Source organism: Stenella coeruleoalba (assembly GCF_951394435.1).
Source record: "Stenella coeruleoalba genome assembly, chromosome: 14".
Classification (NCBI taxonomy): domain Eukaryota; kingdom Metazoa; phylum Chordata; class Mammalia; order Artiodactyla; family Delphinidae; genus Stenella; species Stenella coeruleoalba.
Window position 1 is genome coordinate 74,755,557 of NC_137160.1, and position 23,553 is coordinate 74,779,109.

Sequence of the window (23,553 nt, forward strand, 5' to 3'; positions counted from 1 at the left end):
GTTCTGAATTTTCACAATTTCAGGTTTTAACAAGCAGTACAGCCAGGATGCTGACTGTGGCCGTCAGGGTCCCGGCAGCATGTCCATTCCATCCAGATGGTTCAAATGACATGAATGGCAGGACAATTTACAGAGGGTTAAGGAAGCCAACAAGGGATGCTGAGATGCAGAGATACCAGGGACCAGCAACAGTGGGAGCCCCTGAAGGGGCAGAGAATGGGGTGCCTGGAGCCTGCTGAGGGCTACAGGCCCAGACCTGGGACCACCCAACATGAGTGACAGTTATGGAGGGTCACAGTCCCTGCTGGAGACAGGGTACCACAGCAGGGAGGGAGCAGGGAAGAAGCACCCCAGACCCTCCCCTACTGCCTTCTGTTTTGCTGTCAGGGCTCCGTGGGTGGACCCAGGGCAGCCAGGGTTCAGGTGATGCAGTCTGCAGGGCTCAGCCTCCCAGGCCACAGAGCAGGACACCGACCCTTCACACTTGAATTGTGTCCTAGAGGCCACTGTCTATACCAGGCGTTACACCCACCGTTGACTGCCAGATTGGTGGTGGGGAGGGGGCGGGGCTCCAGGAAATGGCCATTTGCCTACTGGTGCTGGGCTGGGCTTGTACAGATAGCCACCGCCACCAAACCCCAGTGACAGAACTGGCAGCTCTTGTTCTCTGGGCCCTGTGGCCAGGATGCCACTTGGTGACAGCGTGCCCTTGTCTGCAGGTTACCTGGGCTTCTATGTGTTCTACGTGGTCACTGTGGTTCTCTGCACTTGGATCTACCAATGGCAGCAGAGGAGATCCTTGGTCTACTCCGTGCCAGGTACTCCAGGTAAGGTCTGAATGGAGCCCCCAAGGGAGCACCAGTGGGCCTGGCGCCCTCCTTGCCCTTCACTGCTGCCTTGTGTCTCTTGAGGCCTTTGCCAGTGCCCATCTCCTACTTTTTCTACTCACTTGACCAGGGTCCCACCTCTGCACTTTTCCTTGTGCTGGTGAAGCCTCATCATCACCTGCTTGTCCAAGTTCACTAGTTCTTCATGCTGCTGCCTGTTGCCAGGGCACATCTTCAAGCTGTCACCACTTGCATCCAGGAATGCGCCCCCTACCGTCGGGGTGAAATCCAGATGCTTCCATATACGCAAATACTTGCACACACATATCTGCAAACACACACAAATACACATCCACAAATACATATACAACACGCACATACACAACATATACATATATAAATACACATTCACAAATACATATACATACACAGCCCACACATATATACAAATACGTGCATAGCACACACTCCCAAATACACGCACATATACAATATATATACATACATGCTACATACATGTACACAAATACATGCACAACACACATACTCAAATACATGTACCACACGCAATACATGCGCACACATATCCACACACACACCTACATCCACAAATATACACACAAATACACATATGTACAAATACACATATGTACAAATACACATATGGCATACACAACACACATATAAATACACGTGCACAAATACATATACACATAGTCCACATGTACACAAGTTCATATATAAACATGCACGCACATATACAGAGACACACATATACAAATATATACATAGCGCACATACAACACACAAATACAAAATACATACACATATACAATTTATTGAGTAAATTATCAATAATTGTCAATAATTATTAAATTATCAAATTCATTCTTTTCAGTAAGACTGTAAGATAGGGCCTATAGTATTAGCGTCTTTTTGGGTGAGGAAACAGGGAAGTCAAATTCTTCCCAGGCCATAGGTACTGGAGAGGGGCAGAGCCAGGACTTGACCCTTGTTCCTCAGACCCCAAAAGCCATCCCCCTACCCACAATGCCAGAGGCCACAACTGGGAACCTACAGACCACCTCTTCTGTACAGAAGTGTTGTTTTTTTGTGGTGTGACCAGTGTGTTCTTTTAAAAAATATTAGGCCAAGATTTAAAATGGAAAGATTTTGTTTTAATTTTTAAAATTTTATTTTATTTATTTTGGCTGTGCTGGCTCTTAGATGCAGCATGCAGGCTTCTTAGTTGCGGCATGCCAACTCTTAGTTGCGGCATGTGGGATCTAGTTCCCAGACCAGGGATCGAACCCGGGGCCCCTGCATTGGGAGCGTGGAGTCTTACCTACTGGACCACCAGGGAAGTCCTTAAAATGAAATGACTTGATATAAATTGTGACTTCTCTTGAAACATGAGACCATCTGGTCCTCCATCCCTGCCTGGCACAATGCCTAGAACTGAATGGGGCTTCCCTCTTAGGACAAGGTGTGGGTCCCCAGTTTGCCCCAGTCCCCACCACTCTCTGTCATCAGCCCCAACACGTGGGGGTGGATTGGTTGCAGACCTGATTGGAAAACCAGAATTCCGCCTCCTAGCCTGTTTCACTTGGCCCCATGATGTGCTTGGTCCCTTTCAGCGTGTGAGCCTGAGAACCTTGCACTGGATCTGCTGCCATTTGTGCTGGGCCTCAGCTTTCTTCTCCAGACTCATTTCATACCCCAAACTCCATGCCCCAGCTGTGCAGGGCTACCCCCGTGTCCCTGAAGACGCTATGCTCCGTCTGGCTATCTCTGGGCCTTTGCGTGTGCTGTCCCCTCTCCCTGGTGTGCACTTCTTCTGAAAGACTTAAGGACTCAGCCTGGAGGGAGCTCTGCAGAGAACCCCAGGTGTCCCTTCTGGGCTTGTACAGCTTTCAGACTCTCCCCAGCACAGCCTTTATTTCTCCATTCTGTTATTAATTTGCTTGTATTTCCGTCTGTTGGACTGTGAGCTTCCAGAGGGCCAGACTCTATCTCATTACCTCTCAAATCCCTGGGGCCCTGACACAGGTGCTGGTGACTCCTCCTACAGGAAGTCTACCATGATTTTTCCTCTTCTGCCCTCTTTATCAACTGAGCCTTCAGAGTTCAGTACATATTACCCTGTGCTGTCTTTTAAACCCATCATACGCCTCCAGGCTGGAACAGAAGGGGAAAATGAGACCTGGAGAAGGGCCCAAAGTCACACAGAGGAAGAATCAGGACTAGCACTCCTCACTTGAGAAAGGCCATTTTCCTTTTAGGAAGCCCTTCTTTACAGGACTCAGTTCTCTAATCATTCCCAAGGACTCCCGAGAAAAGTTGCAACTGGAAAAGAAAAATATGGTGGGTTCCAAATTCTGAAAGGTACAAAATTGAAGTCAGTAGGTGTTTCAATTATGTCTTCAAACACCCTTATTCAATTTAGCATTATGGCTGCCTCATTACATTTGAAAATGTTTTGTGAGTTAGACTTCCTCAATCTGTAAGAATTTCTGAGCGGGCAGGGTGATTGCTGAGAAATCCAAAGTACAGAGGGCCTGGACACTTGCACCCTGAAAACTGTCCTGTCCCAGAGGTGCTCTACCCTAGAACAGTGGTGGAGGGTCTGGGTGCCCCAGTTGGCTCATGGGAAACTCCCCTCTCTCCTCCAGAGGTGCTGTCAGGTTCCGAGGAGGATCGGGTGTCTTCTAATACCAACAGCTATGACTACGGTGAGTCCAGTGCCCTGTGCCTGGCTGGGATGGAGAGGTGGGGAGATGGGGCCATCCAGGTCCCACCTCGGCTAAGCTCTGGGCCGGGTTTACCTGCACCCCTACCAGGCCCTGGGCTTTTCCTTCTTCCCAAGGGTTGGGGGGACTGGTGGGATGGGGAGGGAAGAGGGTTTCCCGGAGGCTGAGCCAGCCATGGACAGCTGCCCCTCCCACCTTTCACCCCCAGGTGAGGAGTACCGGCCGCTGTTCTTCTACCAGAAGACCACGGCTCAGATCCTGTTGCAGGCCCTCAACCCCCTGAATTACAGGAAGTGGAGGACCAAGCCAGTGTACTGGAGGGCCCTCAAGGCGTTCAAGGTAAGGGGGGACTCTGAGCCAGGCTCCTGGCTTCATGACAGCACAGGACAGTTGCCCCTCGACCTTCTCCAGAGCAATGAGGGGAGGGTCGGCCTCTGCTGAGGACTTGATGGGGAAATAGATGAGCTGGAACTTGATGGGGAAACTGAGTCATGGAGCATAGCTGGGGCTCTTCCCCCCATGGAGGAATGAGAGCATCTTCTCAGGGACAGAGAGAGAGGAGATGGGACCCCTCCTGACCAGGTGAGGGCAGGGAACTGGGACGGAGAGGGAGTGGGTCATAGTGAGTCCAAATGAGGCCGAAATTGCTCTCCTCTGATCCCCACTGCTTCCCTGAGCTAAATGTCTCCTGAGGTCTCGATGTGGGCAGGGGTATCCAGGCTGGTTTACATGAGGCACAACTGCAGCTGCTTTCCACCACCCAGACCGAAAAAGTCAGGGGTCTCACCTCACAGCCCTCCAACGTGGATACCTCTTAGGCCTTCTCAGACCCAGGGGTAGATAATAAACTATATTTATACCCCACAGTGGCTCTGGCTACATCATGACCTTGGGCAAGTCACTTCATCTCTCTGAGCTGCAGTTATCTCCACTGAAAAATGGGTATAATGACAGTACCTTTCTTCTGGAGTGGTTATATTAGTAAGTTATTGCTGCAACAGTGCTGTGTAACAAACAACCCCCCAACATCTCATTAACTTATGATGACAATATTTATTCTTGTTCAAGAGCCTATAAGTCATCTAGGGTGACTCTGGTTGGTGGTTCAGGTCTGCCCCCCATCTCATTCTGGGGCCAGTGGGAGTGTGCTCTTTTCTTGGCAGAAAAGACCAAGGCAAACTCTCCAAGCACACTTTATGCCTCTGTTCACATCACATTCACCAACAGCCCATTGGCCAAAGCAAGTGACATGGCCAAGTTCAACATCAGTGGGACAGGGAAATATATTCTGCAGACTCTAGTCATTTGACAAAGTGTGGGAGTGTTTAATTCTGTTACAGGAAGGGACTGAAGAGTTGGGAACCATATCCAGCCTACTACAGTGATTGTGACAATTTAATGAACTAATATATGTAAAGGGCTGACTCTGGTGCTTAGCATATAGTAAGCACTCCGTAAGTGTTATCAGTGGTTTAGTTACCGGCTGAAAACACAAGGTGTGGGGTTAGTCAGAGCTGCCCCTCTATCCTGGTTTCATATACCCTTCTGTGTGGCTTTGGCAAAGTTTCTTAACCTCTCTGAGCCTCAGTTTCTTTACCTGAAAGGTAGGAAAATTAGACTTCCTATTCACAGCGTTGTCAGAATTAGCAGTTGGGGTGCCGTACTAGCCCTCGGTGTGTGGCAGCGTGTTACAGCAGCAGTAGGAGGCTAATCCCGGCACTTTGGGGCCTGCACACAGTGGGTGCTCTATTAGCAACAGCCGTGTTCTTGAGTAACTGAGCTCAGGGTGGGGCCAGCCGAGCACAGGCCTCGCTGCCTTCCCACACTTGACAGCTGCCCGTGGAGTTCCTGCTGCTCCTCACTGTTCCCGTCATGGACCCCGACAAGGAGGATGGGAACTGGAAGCGGCCCCTCAACTGCCTGCACCTGGTCATCAGCCCCCTGTTCTTGGTCCTGACCCTGCAGTCGGGGGCCTGTGAGTATCCCCTCCCCCAGGCAAGCCCACCTCCCTCTGCCCCATACTCCTGAGTTTTCTTCTCAGCCACACCAGGGGACCCTGGGCCAGAGGGGCCGTCCTGGCACTTAATGTATGCTTGTGCCATGAAGGACGCCAGTCTCCCGCAGTCTCTTGGTCCAGGCCCACTGGCTCCACATGGAGGCTGGACACTGGTGGCCCTGGGACCAAGTGCAGCCCTCTGGCTCGTTCCCTTGCCTTACACAATTTGCAGACTTCACGTCAAAATCCAGGCCTGGGCTTCTCAAGAAGGTCTGGGCCACATTCCTAAAAGCAAAATCGGCTGGAGCTGAGCAGAGGGGCACCCCCACACACACACAACGCAGGTGCCCACTGAATGATTCCTCACAGATCCCTCCATAGCCTACTGGGTGACCTGGGTGGGTTACTTCACTCGTTTGTGTGACCTGGCCGGTCCCCACTGGCACTGAGTCTTCCCCCGCCTGCCCCAGGCTTTCCTTTTCTGAACTGCTCTGGCTAAAGCAACACCCAGTCTTGTCGGGTGTCTTCTAACTGCCGCTACATAGGTTCTTCCCGTTGTCTGACCTTAGTATCTCATGCTGCCCATTCCTCTCTCTGTCATCTGGGCTCCTGCCCCTCAACCCAGGGGCATCTCCTGGAGTGGAGGTAGGGCTCTGGTAGCAAATGCATGGCTGGCTGTGGCTTTTTTGCTAAAGAGTGTCTGGATGAAAAGCCTGCCAAATTCTCTGTGTTTCTCCTCCATTTTTTGGGAGGACACAGGCACTGAGGGAAGGAGCGCCCATCAGGACACAGTGTGGCCCCAGAGCTGGGAAGGGCGCCCCCTATGGGTACCAGCTGTCTGGTTCATTGTGGCCGGCCTCTCCAGCCTGCGGGCTGGCTTCACCATCCTTGTGGCTTCTTAAAAGAGGGGCTCCCAAGCGTTAGTCATTCAGGAACGATCTTGATTTTTCTCTCACTCTAAACTGTTATATCTGATACTTAAATCAGCTCTTTTTTTTTTTAATTTATTGGAAAGGAATCTGTATCACTTGCATCAGTAGGAAACTGGCATCATTTCCAATGCATTTAAGGTATTTAAATTTGTTACAGTGAGAGAATCGAAGAAGGAATCCATTTCCTGAGATGTGATTCTATGATATTTAGTGTCTTGTCCACCTGCCCCAACACCATCTAGTGGTAGCTGGTCCAGGCTAATGCATTTGTGACCCCGCTTCTGGGCCGAGCACTGGATGGAACCCCCAGACTGTGGGAGCAGCACAGTTATGCATGATGTACATAGCAGTTTATGGTAAAAATGGGTCATTTTAATACACAGTACTCAATAATCCTGTAAATGTCCCATTAAAAAATGTCAGGGAACAGTTCAAGTAGAATTTCAGCTTTGGGTGCTGATGGTGGAGCTGAAGCTTCTTCCCTGAGTCTTAGGGAGATGTGTTGTCCTTCTTTTCTGGTTTACAAGACCAGAGTAATGAAATATACTACAAAGCCTCTTCATTTTAGGAGATTATTTTCAATGATGCCGATTACTGGTATTAATACTAGAATTAGAAAGAAGTATAAAATAGATGCTAGCTTTCCAATGATGTTGAAGGGGTGTTCTACAGGTTGTCCTCCAATTCATGTTAGTGTTGATAGGTCTGCCACTAGTACTCAGTACAGACACTGACTAAGAGGTCAGAATGTTGGGCTTCCCTGGTGGCGCAGTGGTTGAGAGTCCGCCTGCCGATATGCGGGGGACACGGGTTCGTGCCCCGGTCCGGAAAGATCCCACATGCCGCGGAGAGGCTGGGCCCATGAGCCGTGAGCCTGCGCGTCCGGAGCCTGTGCTCCGCAACGGGAGAGGCCACAACAGTGAGAGGCCCGCGTACCAAAAAAAAAAAAAAGAGGTCGGAATGTTATGCTTCATTGCTTGGATATGTGGAGTATTGGGATAAATGCTAGGATTAAGATTGAAATGACGAGGGCTGGGACTCCTCCTAATTTGTTGGGGATTGATCGTAAGATTGCCTATGCGGATAGGAAATACCATTCTGGTTTAACGTGTGGTGGTGTTTTGAGGGGGTTTGCTGGGATCTCCTAGTAAGTTGGGTGAAAATAAAACGAATATTAGTAGTGCTAGAACTAGTAGTAAGGCACCTAAGATGTCTCTAATGGTATAGTAGGGGTGACATGGAATTTTATCTATGTTGGATGAAATTCCTGTGGAATTATCAGGTACTGTTTCGTGAAGGCATAGCAGGTGGACAGCTGCTAGTGCTGTGATGATAAACGGGAGGATGAAACGGAAGGCAGAGCCTCGTGAGAGAGTGGCCTTATCTACAGAAAAGCCGCCTCATTCATTCGACACGTTCTGTCGAGCGTATGGGATTGCCGAAAGAAGGTTGGTAATGACTTCTCCGCCTCAGAATGATACTTGTCCTCGTGGTCATACATAGCCTGTGAACTCAGTGGCTGTAACTGTGAATAGCAGAATAATTCCACTATTTCATGTTTCTAGGAAAGTATAGGACCCATAATATAGGCCATGTCCTCCGTGAATAAATAGGCAAATAAAGAATATGGAAGCTCCATTTGCATGTATACACCGAGTGATTCATCCATCATTTACGTCTCTGCAGATGTGTGTCACTGATGCGAAAGCGGTTATTGTGTCTGATGTATAGTGTATTGCTAGGAACAAGCCTGTCAGGATTTGTAAAATTAAATACCTACTAGAGAACCAAAATTTTATCACGATGAAATGTTTGATGGGGCTGGAAGATCAATGAGTGTGTTGATAATTTTTATTAATGGGTGTGATTTTCAGATGTTGGTCATTAGTGTTCTTATAGTTGAATAACAAGGATGATTTTTCATGTCATTGGACATGGCTAGATTCCATGTAAGAATGATAACATACATTTATTTTGAGTACTATTTTTGTGATTAGTTTGGTGGGGTGTTCTTCAAAACTTTCACCTATTTATGGAGGACTTGGGTTGATTGTGGGTGGTGGTGTTGGTTTTGGAATTCTGTTGAATGTTGGTGGTTCGTTTTTAGGCTTAATGCTATTTTTGATTTATCTAGGGGGAATACTGGTAGTATTTGGTTATACAATGGCTGTGGCTACTGACCCTGAAATTTGGTTTCTTTTTAACTATTTTTATTTATTTATTTTTTATAAATTTATTTATTTATGGCTGCGTTGGGTCTTCCTTGCGGTGCGCAGGCTTCTCATCGTGGTGGCTTCTCTTGTTGCGGAGCATGGGCTCTAGGCGCGCAGGCTTCAGTAGTTGTGGCTCACGGGCTCTAGAGCGCAGGCTCAGTAATTGTGGCGCACGGACTTAGTTGCTCTGCCGCATGTGGGATCTTCCCGGACCGGGCCACGAACCCGTGTCCCCTGCAGGCGGATTCTTAACCACTGCGCCACCAGGGAAGTCCCGAAGTTTGGGTTTCTAATAAGACTGTTTTAGGAATACTTCTCTCAGGACTGATTGTAGAATTTTCAACAGTGCTATATGTTTTAAAAGACGAAGAGGTGGAAGTTTATGTAAGTTCAATGGACTAGGAGATTGGGTTATTTATGATACAGGTGATTCTGGCTTTTTTCAGCGAGGAAGCCATAGGAATTGCAGCGTTATATAGTTTTGGTACTTGACGGGTGATTGTTACTGGTTGAGTACTGCTTATCGGTATTGTGGTTATTATGGAGTTTGCTCGTGGTAATTAAATAAAATTATGCTTAGAGTAAGGGTAATGAGGAATGATAGGACATATAGTGTGATTAGACCTTTTTGGTCTGAATCTACTGTAGAGAAATTTTAATTGAATAAGGGAAGTGGTTTTTGGTAAAACTCTCTCTAGTCAGATTAGGTCTAGGAGAGAAGATGCTGATTTTTGGCTTGTTGATAGATTTAACTAGGGTGGTACGCGGTGTATGATAGTGGGAAAATACCCTACAAGTTTGCAGAATTTGAAGGTGCTTGAGGGGTAATTAAATTTTAAGTTTTGTAGTTTTTAGTAAGATTAATTTCACGTGCTAAAGTTAAGGCCTAGGACAGTCACTGTCAGGGCAGAACCGTATGGAGGGCAGCTAACGTTAGGCAGAACCGTATGGAGGGCGGCTAACGTTAGGCAGAACCGTATGGAGGGCGGCTAACGTTAGGCAGAACCGTATGGAGGGCGGCTAACGTTAGGCAGAACCGTATGGAGGGCGGCTAACGTTAGGCAGAACCGTATGGAGGGCGGCTAACGTTAGGCAGAACCGTATGGAGGGCGGCTAACGTTAGGCAGAACCGTATGGAGGGCGGCTAACGTTAGGCAGAACCGTATGGAGGGCGGCTAACGTTAGGCAGAACCGTATGGAGGGCGGCTAACGTTAGGCAGAACCGTATGGAGGGCGGCTAACGTTAGGCAGAACCGTATGGAGGGCGGCTAACGTTAGGCAGAACCGTATGGAGGGCGGCTAACGTTAGGCAGAACCGTATGGAGGGCGGCTAACGTTAGGCAGAACCGTATGGAGGGCGGCTAACGTTAGGCAGAACCGTATGGAGGGCGGCTAACGTTAGGCAGAACCGTATGGAGGGCGGCTAACGTTAGGCAGAACCGTATGGAGGGCGGCTAACGTTAGGCAGAACCGTATGGTTATTGGGGAACTGAACGTTGCTGGAGATAATAAATCCGGCAAAAATGCTTCCGGCTAATAAGCATTTGATAGAATTAATCAGGAGCGGGTTATTTTCATTGATTAAAGTTAAGGCGGAGAATCGAGGGTAGAGATAGAGAGCCCTGCCTGGGGCGGGGGGGAGGGCCGTGTCCACCAGCCAAGCCTCCCAATCTCACTGCCAACCTCCATCCTCCCTCTCTAGGCCACCCCCAGAGCCATCTTTCTAAAGTGCCACTTTTCACATGTTGTGGTCACTCCTCCACTCTAAGACCTCCATGGCTCCCGCGTGCCTCTTGGAAAAAGCCCATGTCCTCCAACTATCATTCAAGGCCTCTGAGACCCTGAGCCAACCACCTTCTCCAGGCCTTTTTCTGCTATTGATGACACGAACTTGCTCAATTCCTTCCCACCCATCTCTTCCCTCTTCCTGTAGAACCCTTGTGCCCCTCTCTGCTTATGACTCAGCTCACATCCTCAGCATGCCAAGAAGTCCTTCCTGACTACCCCATGCCCCAGCCACCTGCTGAAATTCCTCTAACGCAGGAATGGGGAATATAGAGAAAGGCCCTCTCACCCAGGCATCAGGTTCCAAAGCCAGCTCTATAAGTAAAAGTCACATCCGTCAAAATTACCCCCTGAAAGTCTCCCACAGTGTATTGTGCACACAATTTTATATATTCAGCCCCCCCCGTGTAATCCTTATGCCCACTGATGTTTGTGAGCCCATGAGCTAGACTAAAGAAAGAATAAAAGGAAAGTCCTGTTACGTGTGCCTGGGCAGTTGAACCATCCATTGCCTTTGAGACTAGTGGTGAAAGGATGGTATGTGGAGAATTCTAGAGTGTTCTGCCTGCCTGCAGGGTTTCCTCCCTTCGGTGTTTTTATATGAAGCCTCTGGAACCTTTGTAACTTTATAATGGACTGGTTTGTGGAGTAGACTTCTCAGGAGAGCCAGGATCAGTGGCTAAGGTTGTATTTGACTGTACAGTTCATCTCATGGAGTGATGCCCATCCATTGGTAATGCCTGGCTGGAGGGTGCTGTCTTGAAGCTCAGTTGGACCAAAGCATCATGGTTGATTAGTGATGTCTGCCATGGGCACGGGAAAGGATAGTGGTGGTGAGTAGTCTTAGCCATTCCCATCCTAGCTCCACAACAAAAGGCTGGAGAGTGTTTTTCATGTGTCTGTCTTTTCTTTCCAATGTAAGTAGCTTGTGGGCAGGGGCTGTGTCTTTAATTTCTCTGTCTCCCTGAAGTGTCTAGGACAGGGCTGGGCACATAGGAGGTATCTACCCTATATCCAAACAATCGAATTTTATCTGTGGGTTTTATCCATGGGTCTCCCCTCCACAGCATCTCAGTCATTCTTAGGGGGCTTCCAGGAGGAGGCGCCAAGTTGAAGCCACGGAGAGTGCCAGCTCCCTTTCTCGTCCCTCTGCAGATGGCGTCTATGAGATAGGTGGCCTCTTTCCCGTCTGGGCCGTGGTGGTGATCGCAGGCACAGCCTTGGCTGCAGTGACCTTTTTTGCCACATCCAACAGTGAGCCCCCCAGGCTTCACTGGGTAAGAAACCTAGACTCTCCAAGCCGGGAGAGGGGACACTGAGGTCTCCTGGGCAGATGTTCTGGGACAATTTGGCCGCTAATCACTTCCCACCATGACAGGTCTTTAAAGCCACTTTTAAGGAGTTTTGTTACTGTTCAGGGTCCACTTCGTTTGGTAACAGCTTTATTTTATTGCGCTATAATTCATACACCATACAAGTCACCCGTTTGAGGTATACAATTTAATGGTGTTCATTATATTCAGAGAGTTGTGCAACCATCACCACAATTTGAGAGCATTTTCATCACCCCAAAAAGAAACCCTGTTCCCAGTAGCAGTCACTCCCCATCCTCCCCGCCATCCCCTGGCCACCACGAGTCTGCTGTCTGCCTCTCTAGATTTTCCTGTTCTATATATTTCCCATACATGGAATCATACAATATGTGGTCTTTTATGACTGCCCTCTTTCCCTTAGCAAAATGTTTTCAAGGTTTATCCATGTTGTAACATGTATCAGTACTTCATTCCTTTTCATGGTTGAATACTATTCGATTATACAGATATAGCATATTTTGTTTATCGATTCATCCATTAATGGACCCTGGGTTTTTTTCCCACTTTTTAGATATTATGAATAATGCTGCCATGACCATTGCTTTAAATTTTTTTCTGTAGAAATAATTCTTTCATTTCTCTTGGGTGTATTTCTGGGAGTAAGTAGAACTGCTGGGTCAAATGTGAACTGTATGTTTACCTTTTTAAAGACCTACCAGACTCTTTTCCACCATCCTAACTGGGAAGCACCTGGGTTCCTAATAATCACATTCCAGTGATGGAGTTGTTTGGTCTTTGGGGGTGTTTTTTTCCCATTCTCTCACCTCTGCAGGATGTTAAAAAAATTTTAGGTAGTTTGTCCAGAGACCTTTTCCTCAGAAGTTTACTTAATTTTTTTCTTTTTTTTTCCTAATTATTGCTTTTAAAAATTCTAGTTTCTATTTTCAGAAACTCTGAATGGATGTACCAGCCCAAAGGAAGTTGAATTTTCAGCCAATTGATTATTTAGAGAAATGGTCTTAGGCAGTGTTTCTTACTAGTCTTTGAAGTACTGACACATGTCCCAAGGTGGATGCACCTTGAAAACATGATGCTGAGTGAAAGAGGCCAGTCACAAAGGACCACATATTGTGTGAGGCCATTTCTATGACATGTCTAGAATAAGCGAATCCAGAGAGACAGAAAATAGGGGAGTGATTGCCAGGGGCTGGGAGGAAGGTTGGGTGGGCTGGGAAGTGACTGATCACGGGTATGGAGTTTCTTTTTCTGGTGATGAGATGGCATTTGGTCCATAGACTAGAAATCTGATGAAAGCTATGGTGAACTCCTTTTTGACAAAATGGTAATATTGATCTAGCATTTTATTGAGCACGTAATATATGCCAGGCTCTAACTGCTTTGCATCTACTAACTCATTTTATGCTCATGACAACCTCACGGAGTAGGTACTGTTATTGTCCCATTTTATAGCTGAGGAACTAAGGCTGTGTCCCTGTTCCCTCCCCCAGCTCTTTGCTTTCCTGGGCTTCCTGACCAGCGCCCTGTGGATCAACGCAGCTGCCACGGAGGTGGTGAACATCTTACGGTCCCTGGGTGTGGTCTTCCGGCTGAGCAACACTGTCCTCGGGCTCACGCTGCTGGCCTGGGGGAACAGCATTGGAGGTGACTTGGGGCCGGGTGGGCTTCTAGAATGAGCACAGCTACCTCACTGCTTTTTGCTCCTCCAGACAGAATTGCATGTGGGTAGGGGCGTCCAGTGCATCTGCCCTCAGCAGGTGGTCAGTGCCCGTCATTTTGGAGTGACCATCATTGGGCATCTGGGTGGGATGGCCCGGAATGTACCTGAGCCGGGAGGCTCTGTAGAAGCCCCCAGCCTCTTCCCCACTCTCTGATGCATGGACACTCAGTGGCTCCCCAGACTTCAGGCAGGACATGGAGCTCATTGCAGCCAACCAGGAGGAATGTGTCCGTGGGTGTGCGACATGGGTAGGCATTCACTCATACATACAGATATCCTTCTCTAGCTAGAGCTGCCAAGTAGGGCTGCTCAGGTTGTACACTGCCCAAGAGCATCCTGACAAGGGATCAGGGGGCCCAAAGTCTAGCTCTCCTTCCACTCACCTTTTTGGGCCCCTTTTCCTCATTTGCCCCGAGGTACTGTGTGTGCTAGCAGCAGACGGGACATGGGTGAAAGATTGGTGGTGGCACGTCACACCCTCAGAGTTGCCCCTGGTGGAAAAGAGGCAGGTAGAAGGAATTAAGAAGGGAATTGTGTCTTACGGGATGATGTGGCCTCCCATAGCACCCAGCCAGCTAGTGCCAGAGCCAGGCAGACCTTCATCAGTGTTTGTTGACTGAATGACTGTGGGTAGAATGAAGGAGTGAATGAACAAGGAGGGCTAGGGGAAGCCCTGCACACCTCAAGGCCTTCTCGTGTTTCCACGCAGATGTCTTCTCAGATCTCACGCTGGCCCGCCAGGGCTACCCGCGGATGGCGTTCTCGGCCTGTTTTGGTGGCATCATCTTCAGTATCCTTTCTGGGACCGCCCTGCCCTCAGTGCTGGGAGCCGAGGGTGTGCTCCACGCCCCCCCCCACCCCAGATTGGCTTTCACTGGAGCACCTGGGGCAGGTGATGCATCTGCTTGAGCCTCAGCTTCTTCATCTGTAAAGATGGGGATATTGAGAGGACTGATCTCATAGGTTGTTATAAGGATTGAATGAGGTGACAGAAGTGCTTTGCACCTGGCAAACAGCAGTGATGGCAGACATTCGTCTTGTTAGGGCAGAGGTATTATTGGTAGGTGCCCACGCACTAAGCTTGTGGAAGACCCCTCCCTCTTGCTTACAGATGTCATGGTCTGTAGATGTCAGGGTTGGCAAACTTTTTCTTAAAGGGCCAGAGAGTACATATGTTAGATTTTGTGGACCATAGGATCTCTTTTGCAGCTCCTCAACTCTGCTGTTGTAATGTGAAAACAGCCATGGGCAATACATAAACCAATGGGCGTGACTGGGTCCCAATATAACTTCATTAATAAAAGCAGGCCTTGGGCCGGATTGTCCTGCAGGCTTTAATTTGCCACCCCTTGGTCTATATAGAAAAGGCAGGGTCAGGCTGCCTGGGGCTGTGAAAAAGACAGGGCTTTGAATCTCGACAGTCTTGGGTGCCAGTCTTGGGTGCCGGTTTCAGCGCTGCCGCACGCCAGCTGTGTGACCTGTGTGCAGCACGTTTCCTGCTGTCTGTCACTCCCGGTGCTCACTGTGACCCGCTCCTGGCTTTAGGGCTGTGGCTTCTCCTGACCACAGCCCTAAAGCCAGGTTGGGGTGGGAAGGACGGAGCCCTGGCTGGAGCAGTGTCCCCTGAACAACCCCTAGGGGTGGCCCCGAGACATGCTCCGTCACCAGTCTCCCCAGTGGACCGTGGGTGGTCACTTCGCCTCGCATCCCATTTCTCCATCTTACCAGGTACCAAGCGTTTCTGTCACCTCCTGCGATTCTTACAGACTGAGGCAAAATGTGCACTGGAGACTCTCTTAGAGGCGCTAAAACTGGATAAGGTCTCCTCAGGTAGGGTGGCTTTTGGGGAGGGGGGAGCACAGCCAGAGATCAGAAAGAAAGCCAGTGGGCTGTGTGGTCGGGGTTATGCGGCGTTATGTTCTGGCAAACTTCCTGAGCTGGGCTGCAGATATCCTGGTGGGCGTGGGGCTGGGCTGCCTGCTCCAGATCTCCAGGGGCCACGTGGCGGTGGAGGTGAGTGGCCAGATGCTTTTGCAGGGGCCTCCTCATAAAGCTCTCTTCTCCTCCTCCCCTCTCCTCCCCCTCCCTCCTCATCCCCTCTCCTCCCCCTCCCTCCTCATCCCCCTCACTTTTCCCCCTCCTCCTCCCCTTCCTCCCCCTCCTCTCCCCTCCCTCCCTCTCCCTCCTCCTCCCCCTCCCTTTCCCCCTCCTTTCTCCCTCCTCCCCTCCTCCCTCCCTCCCCCTCCCTCCTCATCCCCCTCCTTCCCCCTCCTCCCTCTCCCTCCTCCCCCTCCTTCCTCATCCCCCTCCCTTTTCCCCCTCCTCCCTCCCTCCTCCCCTCCCCCTCCTCCCTCCCTCCTCCCCCACCCCCTCCTCCCTCCCTCTCCCTCCTCCTCCCCCTCCCTTTTCCCCCTCCTCCCCCTCCTTCCTCCCTCCTCCCTCTCCTTCCTCCCTCCTCCCTCTCCCTCCTCCTCCCCCTCCCCATCCTCCCCTCTCCCTCCTCATCCCCCCTCCCTCCTCATCCCCCTCCCTTTTCCCCCCTCCTCCCCCCTCCTCCCTCCCTCCTCCCTCTCCCTCCTCCTCCCCCTCCTCCCGGTCCTCCTCTTCCCCCTCCCTTCTCTGGACCGGAGACCATTCACATCTCAGTAGATGACACTTACTGGGGAGAGGACTTGTCTACATTTGCGACATGTCTGATGTGTAGAATATCTTAAAAACATTTTGCATATGGGGTTAAAAAAGGTATTCCTTGCAAGGTCACAGAGTAATTAAGATGTAGCTTTGAGGGAAAGGGGCGGGAAGGCCCAGGATTGGGGTCTTGGTCTCATCACTGAAGTCTCTTGCTATGTGACTTTGAATGAATCAGGACTCTGAGGATATTTGAGCCTCAGTTTCCTCACCTGTGAAATGGGGTTGATGCCCCCACCACCACCACCACCACCACAAGCTTCCTGGATAAGCAGACATGAGGTACGGGCCAGGCTGAACACCTTATCCCACCACTGCCTGGGGTGAGAGAGAATGTTGGCAACAGCCCAGAAAGGGGGGATCTCCATAGATTTGGAGAAGTTCTGAAATGCACTGAGCAGCAGAGTTTCTGTGGGTTCAAGGGCACCCAGGAATTTCCTGGGAGCGCGTGAGACCTCCTGACCCAGGCATTCCAGGGGCTGGGGGCTGGAAACCTGCATTTTAAACATGCTCCCTGGGGACCGATGAAGGTTAGGACACTTGGAAACAGGTTTCCAACAAGGTTGAAAACTCAAACACTACTTCAGGGCAGGTAACCAAATCTTGTGGGTGACTCAGGTGGGCCTCCTGTGGCCAGATAATCCAGCATTTCTAGAGAAGAAATCGAGATTCCTAAGTGAACTTTTCTCTTTGGAAATGGTGCGCAGGGCCAGCAGCACCCCGTGCAAGGCAGAGTCAACCTAGATTCGGGCCCCAGCTTTGCATTCCCAAGGACTTGGATTCAGAGGCCAAACCAGAGAAGGATGGAGACGGGGAGGGGATGTGGCCCAGGGGATGGTTTTAAGGCTAATCGCGTGGAAGCACTTGGAATGTGCAGCTGAATGATGGCGTCGTCAATGGGAACAAAGTCGCCCACCTCTTTCTCCAAGAGGCAGCTAGTTGTTGAACAGATTCTTGCGGCTGACTTGTAATTAACTGGCAGCAGGGCGGCCTTTCACAGTGGCCACGCCCATAAGCAAATAGCTACTTACGCTTGAAAAGTTTGCTTTTCTAAGGGGTAAACACCCTCTGTCTGCAAATTTTGTTTATACTCTTCAGGGGTTTAATAGGTTCCTTTCATTCTCATTTTCAGGCGGCTTCTGATAATGAGGCTTTAGGGGTTGGCCCCCTGAGGGCCCTACTTCTTTTCTCTGGCTCCTTGTGGAATGCGTGTGGGGGGGGTGTGTCTGTCTGTCTGCATTCCACTGCCTTTGTGATCCTGCTTTTAATTGCATAAGACATAGGGCATCGTGAGAGGTCATCATAGAAGGATGTCCGTGGCATATGGTTGGCTGAAAAACAGGTTGCTCTTAACCACACGTACCTATTGTATGGTCCCATTTGTGGTTTCAGGATGGATGGACAGGCCTGTATGTGCACACGTGTACCCACACATCTGTGGGTACACGTATCACTGTATGGGGAGACAGGGTAGGGTATGAGCTTGGACTTCGGACTTGGGCTCTGTCACGTACTACAGCTGACCCTTGAACGACATGGAAATTAGAGGTGCTGAGTCCCTGACACAGTCGCAAATCCGAGTACTGCTATCTCTGCCTCAAAAGCAAAGGAACTGATAAATGACTGACGGGGGACAGGATGCCGAAAGAGTTTGCATAGAGTCACGACTCAAACCCTAGCTCTTTCGATTCCACGTACTGTGATCTCTAATTCAACACCAACTCCCCCCCCCCCCCCCCGCTTAATTTAAAGATCGTGAAGTGAAAATACAAGTACTATAGTTGTTGAAAAAAGTCCGCATATAAGCGGACCCATGCAGTTCAAACCAGTGCTGTTCAAGGGTCGGCTGTACTGGTTTCCTCACTGTGGACTGGTAGCTAAGGTGGGTGTAATATACCTAGCATAGCACCTAGGGTTAAGTCTTCCATATATGTTAGATAGATGCTAACTAAATCTGAAAGGGAGAGAAGTAGGAGGAGGACAATTTCATTGCCTTTTATTCTTCTGTGTTGCTGGAGAATTTTTCAACTACTGCATGTAATATATATATGTATACATATATATGCATATTTTTATATATACATACGTATCTACATATATATATATATATATATATAACCTGTATGAATTAGTTTCCTGGGGCTGCCATAACAAATTACCACATACCACGTGGCTTAAAAACATTGAACTTCAAGGTGCGGGATGCCATCCCACTGGGCAGGCCAGAAGTCCCTCCCTGGCCCCTAACGAGGGGCCCTCAAACCTCAGTTGGACTGTCGGCTGCAGTGACCCAGCCTCTCTCCCCGTGTTCCCCGCAGCTGGAGCCTGATGGACTGTTGGTGTGGGTCTTGGCTGGCACCCTAGGCCTCAGCCTCGTCTGTTCCCTGGTCTCGGTCCCACTGCAGTGCTTCCAGCTGAACAGAGTTTACGGCTGCTGCCTGCTTCTCTTGTACTTGACCTTCCTCCTGGTGGCCCTGCTCACCGAGTTTGGAGTGATTCACTTGAAAACTGTGTGAGTGAAGCTGTGTCGGGGTCCGCCTGGTGGTCGGGAAGTGTCGCTGCAGGCGGTGAGATGGAGGATGAAGTTTCTTCATTCGAACCCGCTCAGGCGAGCGTGGCCGAGACCGTGAACGGGGTGTGCACTCTCTGCTGAAGCTTCCCAGTCGCCGCTGTGTGCAGTTAGGTCAGCTAAACCTTGTTTCTGGGGCTGCGGAGGCTGGGCTTCCCTGTGGACAGAGTTCCAGGCAGCAGGTAGACTTCCTTGCGTTATCTCCAGAGCCTCTTGAAAGTTGGGGTCTGGGGCGAAGGGGATGCCTGGGTGCCTTCCAGGCTGGAAGACCCCAAAGAGTTCAGGGCTGGAGACAGTTGTGGAGGCCCAGGCCCCTCCCCACAGTCACGCCCTGTCGCCTTCCTGCTGCTTCTCTCAGGGCTGCCAAACCCGTGTTTAGGGAGTCAGGGTGACTCGGACCTGGCAGATAGAACAGCTTGTGTGCTGTGGGCCTCGGGCCGATGCGGGCTGAGTTCTAGAGCTGCGCTGTCCAACAGAAATAGAATGCGAGACATGTACCTAATTTTGAATCTTCTAGCCGCCACGTTAATAAAGCCAAAAGAAAAAGGTGAAATTAATGATAATATATATCACTTCAAGATAGCAGCCAGTGGCACTGGCCCACGAGTGGCTGCCGTGTCGGACAGCACAGCTCTAGGCTGCCTCTAGAACTGTCTGCTGGCTTCGGAGGTTTCCCCAGACGCAAAACAGGAGTCAGTGTGACTGTGCCCTGTGCCTACCTCAGGGGGAGCCCTGGGCTGGGGCTGCTTTGCCTGCGACCTCCTGGGAGGGTGATGAGCGCTCCCGGGCGCCTTCCTGCTGTCAGCCAGTGACCCGCCTTTTCAATAAGCAGCGCTTCTGTTTGCTCAATGCCTTATGCCGGCAGTAAAGGGACTCAGTTGTCTTTTTTTCCAATGAAAAAATTATTAAATATTTCAAGTAAACAGAAAACAACATACAGCCGGCTGTTACTGGTTCTTCCTAACCTGGGTCAGGCTGACGAGTGGTCGGTTCCAGGGCCGAAGGCGCTTGGCCCTGACGGATCTGGACTTGGCGGCACGTCTAGGGGTGGGGCTGAGGTGGGGTCAGGAATGGGCATGGATGGGTCCTCTCCCTGTTCCCCACGATCTCAGAAGCCACCGAATGGTGCCTGGTGGAAGTCACGAGGCAGCAGCCGCGTGTACAAAGCAGAGGCTCTTTTATTAATACGCCAGAAATCCGGAGACGCGGTGGGTTTTCCAGGTAACAAATCCCCATTGTACAAAAACCTTACAGCGTCGCCCCCTCTGTCTGTACAAAATGATTGTCACGTGGTGTGGAGTAAGGCTGGGTTGGGGGAGGGAAGCAAGGAGGAGGGGCCAGATGGTGTCCCCCCGAAAGCGGGGCAGGGGCCCAGGGCCATCACAGACACTGACAGGTGGTGTGACCCAGACCCAGTCGGTGCATCTCACCTTGGTGGTGGTCAGCTGACGTGGGAGGTGAGAGGGCATCCGAGCTGGATGTCCTGGGTCCCCAGAGCTCACAGCGCTGGGTGACACCCGCTCCCTGCTCGATGGCCTGTGTACAAGTCGGAGGGTCAACTTGAGGAGGCCCCCAGTGACCCCGAGGGGGCAGCTGTCCTCAGCCTCAGTAATGAGGGTGCCCACCAGTGGCTGGAGTCTGGTGCCTCAGCACTGTTGCCACTTGGCTTTCATCCCGTCCCTGGCTAACACCAGGGCCTTTCACAGGATGGGGCTGGGAGGCCTGGACTAGATCCCACTCTTCCTGGTACCAGCCTTCACCCTGGGGGCTGGGGGGCTGCGCTCAGTTTCCCTGGTGCCCCTCCCAGGTTTCAGCCTCCTGGGGGCAGATGCTGAGGTCGGGGGACTCATGCCCTCCTCTGGAAGCCGCCCCTTGACTCCTGCTTCCAGAATGCCCGTTTCAATAAACAAAAGCTGAAAGGCACCCGAATATGCAAAGTTACTTCTCTGGAGCGGGGAAGGGGTTCTGGCCTGGGGCTCGGTGCCGAGCTGCCTGCGATGGCCTGTGGCCCTCCAGAGAGAAAAGAGGACGTCTGTCTCCCGATTCCCTTGGGGAATCTCAGTGGTTCTCAGTGATTCGTTGTTTCCCTAAAGGGCTGTGCTTTAAAAACAGAAACGTCCACCACTTCTCCCCTAGTGAGGGGCAGAGCTGTGTGGTGCTGGCCATGGGACCAGCCCGTCCAAGGCCACAGTCGAGAAGACTTGGCCGTGGGGATGGGGTACCACACCCCGGGATCAGGCCCTGCCCGTCTGGGAAGAGGATGTGGCGAGGGGGAGTTTGCCCACCCGCCTCCCTAAGTCACAGAGGCAGTGGAGGCAGCTGGAAAGCGGTGCAGGCCGCTTCCCCTGCCCCCTCCCCCCCCCCGCCCCTTTCATCCCTGCTTCTGCCACCTCTGCTGCCTGCACTGAGATAGGCTCACCGCCCAGGAGAGCTGAGCCGAGGCTCCCTCTGCTCTGACCCTGCTTGTTTCTGCCGCTGCCACCACCGCTCACCGGAGCTGCCAACGCCGACAGCCTGCTATGGGCTCAAGCCCCTACTGCATCCTGATCTCAGAGAACTCTCCCAAGGTCCCTGGGGAACTCAGGAAACTGACAGGCCACCTGAACCTACTCCGGGGAGTGGAAACCTCGGGGTGAGCCGTGTCCCCAGCCCTACCTCAGTCAGGTCGACGGAGGGCGACTGCTCAAGGTGAGGGGGGAGCTGGCCAAGGAGACCACGGGTTCAGCCGCAGGGCGGCCGTGGACAGCCTGAGGTGAGCCTCTGTGCTCTCTGTTCCCGTTTCCAGCAAATGCACCCACGTGAAAGGATCTGCTGTTGTCTTTAGCAGAATCCTGAATTAACCAAAATGTCTCTTTGCTTAAACAGGACGATCCCAAGGAAAAGGGATTTAAGGAGAAAAAGCCCATTTCAGGACCTGGTGTGGGTGGTAGCCATCGGCCTGGCCTCTTGCCCGTCTTCCTCCTCCTACTGGGCTGTGATTCCAAAGGCCATCTCAGGAGGATTTTCAGCAACAAGGGTTGAAACCAAAAGAAGGGTAGGTGAGAAGGCTCATGGAGCTGGGATACGGCCTCGCTCGCCTCCTGGCACTGGCTGAGATCTGACCATACGGAATAACCACAGCCCTGGATCACTCGTTCCAATAGGTGCTGGGTACTGGTCCCCCAAGGGAACGCCCAATTTCATTATTATATCTAGAGACATACCAACCCAAGGATGTGGGTTCTTTCCTTCCTAAGTGGTTTTGTCCCTAAAGCAGAACACAGACAGCCCAGGATGTGGGCCACAGGCAGGTTAGTGGGGAAGCTAGCTGTCAGCCTGGGCGGGATTCTGAAAGCAGCAACAGGAAGACGGTATAGATCTGGCCTAGGGACGCTGGCCCACGCTGAAGGCAAGCCCTGCAGAGATCGGCAGAAGCCATTCAAGTGCTCTCGTGAAGGGGCCTTCTGGAGCTTTCCATGTTAAGAAGAGCTCCTAGTGGCCTGCTCCCCCCAAAATGAAATTGACTTCTGGGGTTAACAGGGCAAGGTGGGTACAAACCAAACCTCAGCTTGTCTGCCTGTCTTTCCTTTTTCCTATATATAAATATTTGCATATTTATGAATGTATGTATATATATATATAAAACATATACACACATTATCCTGATACATCGTAGTAAAATAATACGATTGTGTTATTGCATAGAAGAGATGGCTTTTGCAGGCTGGGCTTAGGTGATGGTCTGGGAGCGCTGGCGGCTGCCTGGAGGCTGCGGGGTGGTGGGGACCACACGGCCGCTGAGCTGTCGTTGCTGCTGCTCCTGCTTCCGGGCGTGTTCCTCATACCACTCCTAAGGCAGAGAGCAGACAGGGTGCTGAGCGGGCCCCAGCCCTGCCCCCCAGCCTAACGGGGTCACCCAGGCTGGGCAGCGCTGTGACCCTCCCAGGCCTGCTGGGAGTTCTGAATAGGACCCTAAATAGAAAACTGGCGACGCAACCTTTCCCTTCTTAACTAGAGATTTGCAAACCTCCTTGTCAAGTGCGCCTGCTTTCAGTGAGGCCCAGGTAGTAATAACACCCTTTACTCGCGAACACGATCTGTGTGGTTCACCAAGGGATGTGTGCCCCCCACCCCCTCGCCAACCCCCTGTGTTACCCCTTTTGAGCTGGGTGTCCTCATTTTATACCCAGGAAACCCGAAGCTCAGAAGTTGTATAAAGTTGTATGAAGCTTGAGTGCCTCTCCCGACTCCCCGGTTGCTTTGCTGCCCTCCAGAACGGCTGTGAGAGCTCACCCGCCTAAGACTATTATCATTATATCATCCGACATTTTCAGGGACAGACGTATTCAGGTAATTGAGAAATTTTAAATATAAACCCTATGTTTTTAAAGAGTCTGAACCACAGAACTTTAGAGCTTAAAAAATTAGAGAGATGGCCTAGTTCTGTGCCCCCTCATTCCACAGAGGGGGAGACTGAGGCCAGGAGTGGACGGCCCGGCGGCGTGTCTAGTGCCGTCCCCTCCTCTGCTTCATGAGGCAGGGACTGTCCCCCTCTCATAGATGGGGATGGGCTGCGTGACCTGCCCAAGGTCACGGAGCCTGGGATCAAACCCAGGTTTTATGACACCAGAGCTCATGTTGATTCCTCATCTCTGTGACTCTGAGTGCAGTGATTCGCCAGGTCTTCGCCCAGACCCCTTGTGTTTTTACAGATAAGGTGCGAGTCGCTTCAGGGGACTGCGGCCTCCCGGCCTTTTGGGCTC

At 51.0% G+C, this 23,553-nt stretch overlaps 2 protein-coding genes across 4 annotated transcripts in view; one reads left to right on the forward strand and one right to left on the reverse strand.

The window, feature by feature from the left end:
- The window catches only part of SLC8B1 (solute carrier family 8 member B1), a 31,934-nt gene extending 10,799 nt beyond the window's left edge, over positions 1–21,135 (forward strand). For both annotated transcript variants that reach the window (XM_079942202.1, XM_079942201.1), the window contains exons 7-15: positions 720–827; positions 3,500–3,559; positions 3,786–3,916; positions 5,411–5,552; positions 11,659–11,780; positions 13,325–13,478; positions 14,264–14,344; positions 15,503–15,567; positions 18,561–21,135. In XM_079942202.1, the coding sequence (XP_079798328.1) occupies positions 720–827; positions 3,500–3,559; positions 3,786–3,916; positions 5,411–5,552; positions 11,659–11,780; positions 13,325–13,478; positions 14,264–14,344; positions 15,503–15,567; positions 18,561–18,758 (1,061 nt within the window). In that variant the 3' untranslated portion in view covers positions 18,759–21,135. The remainder of the gene's footprint in view (positions 1–719; positions 828–3,499; positions 3,560–3,785; positions 3,917–5,410; positions 5,553–11,658; positions 11,781–13,324; positions 13,479–14,263; positions 14,345–15,502; positions 15,568–18,560) is intronic.
- A 12-nt stretch (positions 21,136–21,147) lies between these two features.
- The window catches only part of TPCN1 (two pore segment channel 1), a 62,985-nt gene continuing 60,579 nt past the window's right edge, over positions 21,148–23,553 (reverse strand). For both annotated transcript variants that reach the window (XM_079942197.1, XM_079942196.1), the window contains exon 28: positions 21,148–22,640. In XM_079942197.1, coding sequence (XP_079798323.1) covers positions 22,521–22,640 — 120 coding nt within the window. In that variant the 3' untranslated portion in view covers positions 21,148–22,520. The remainder of the gene's footprint in view (positions 22,641–23,553) is intronic.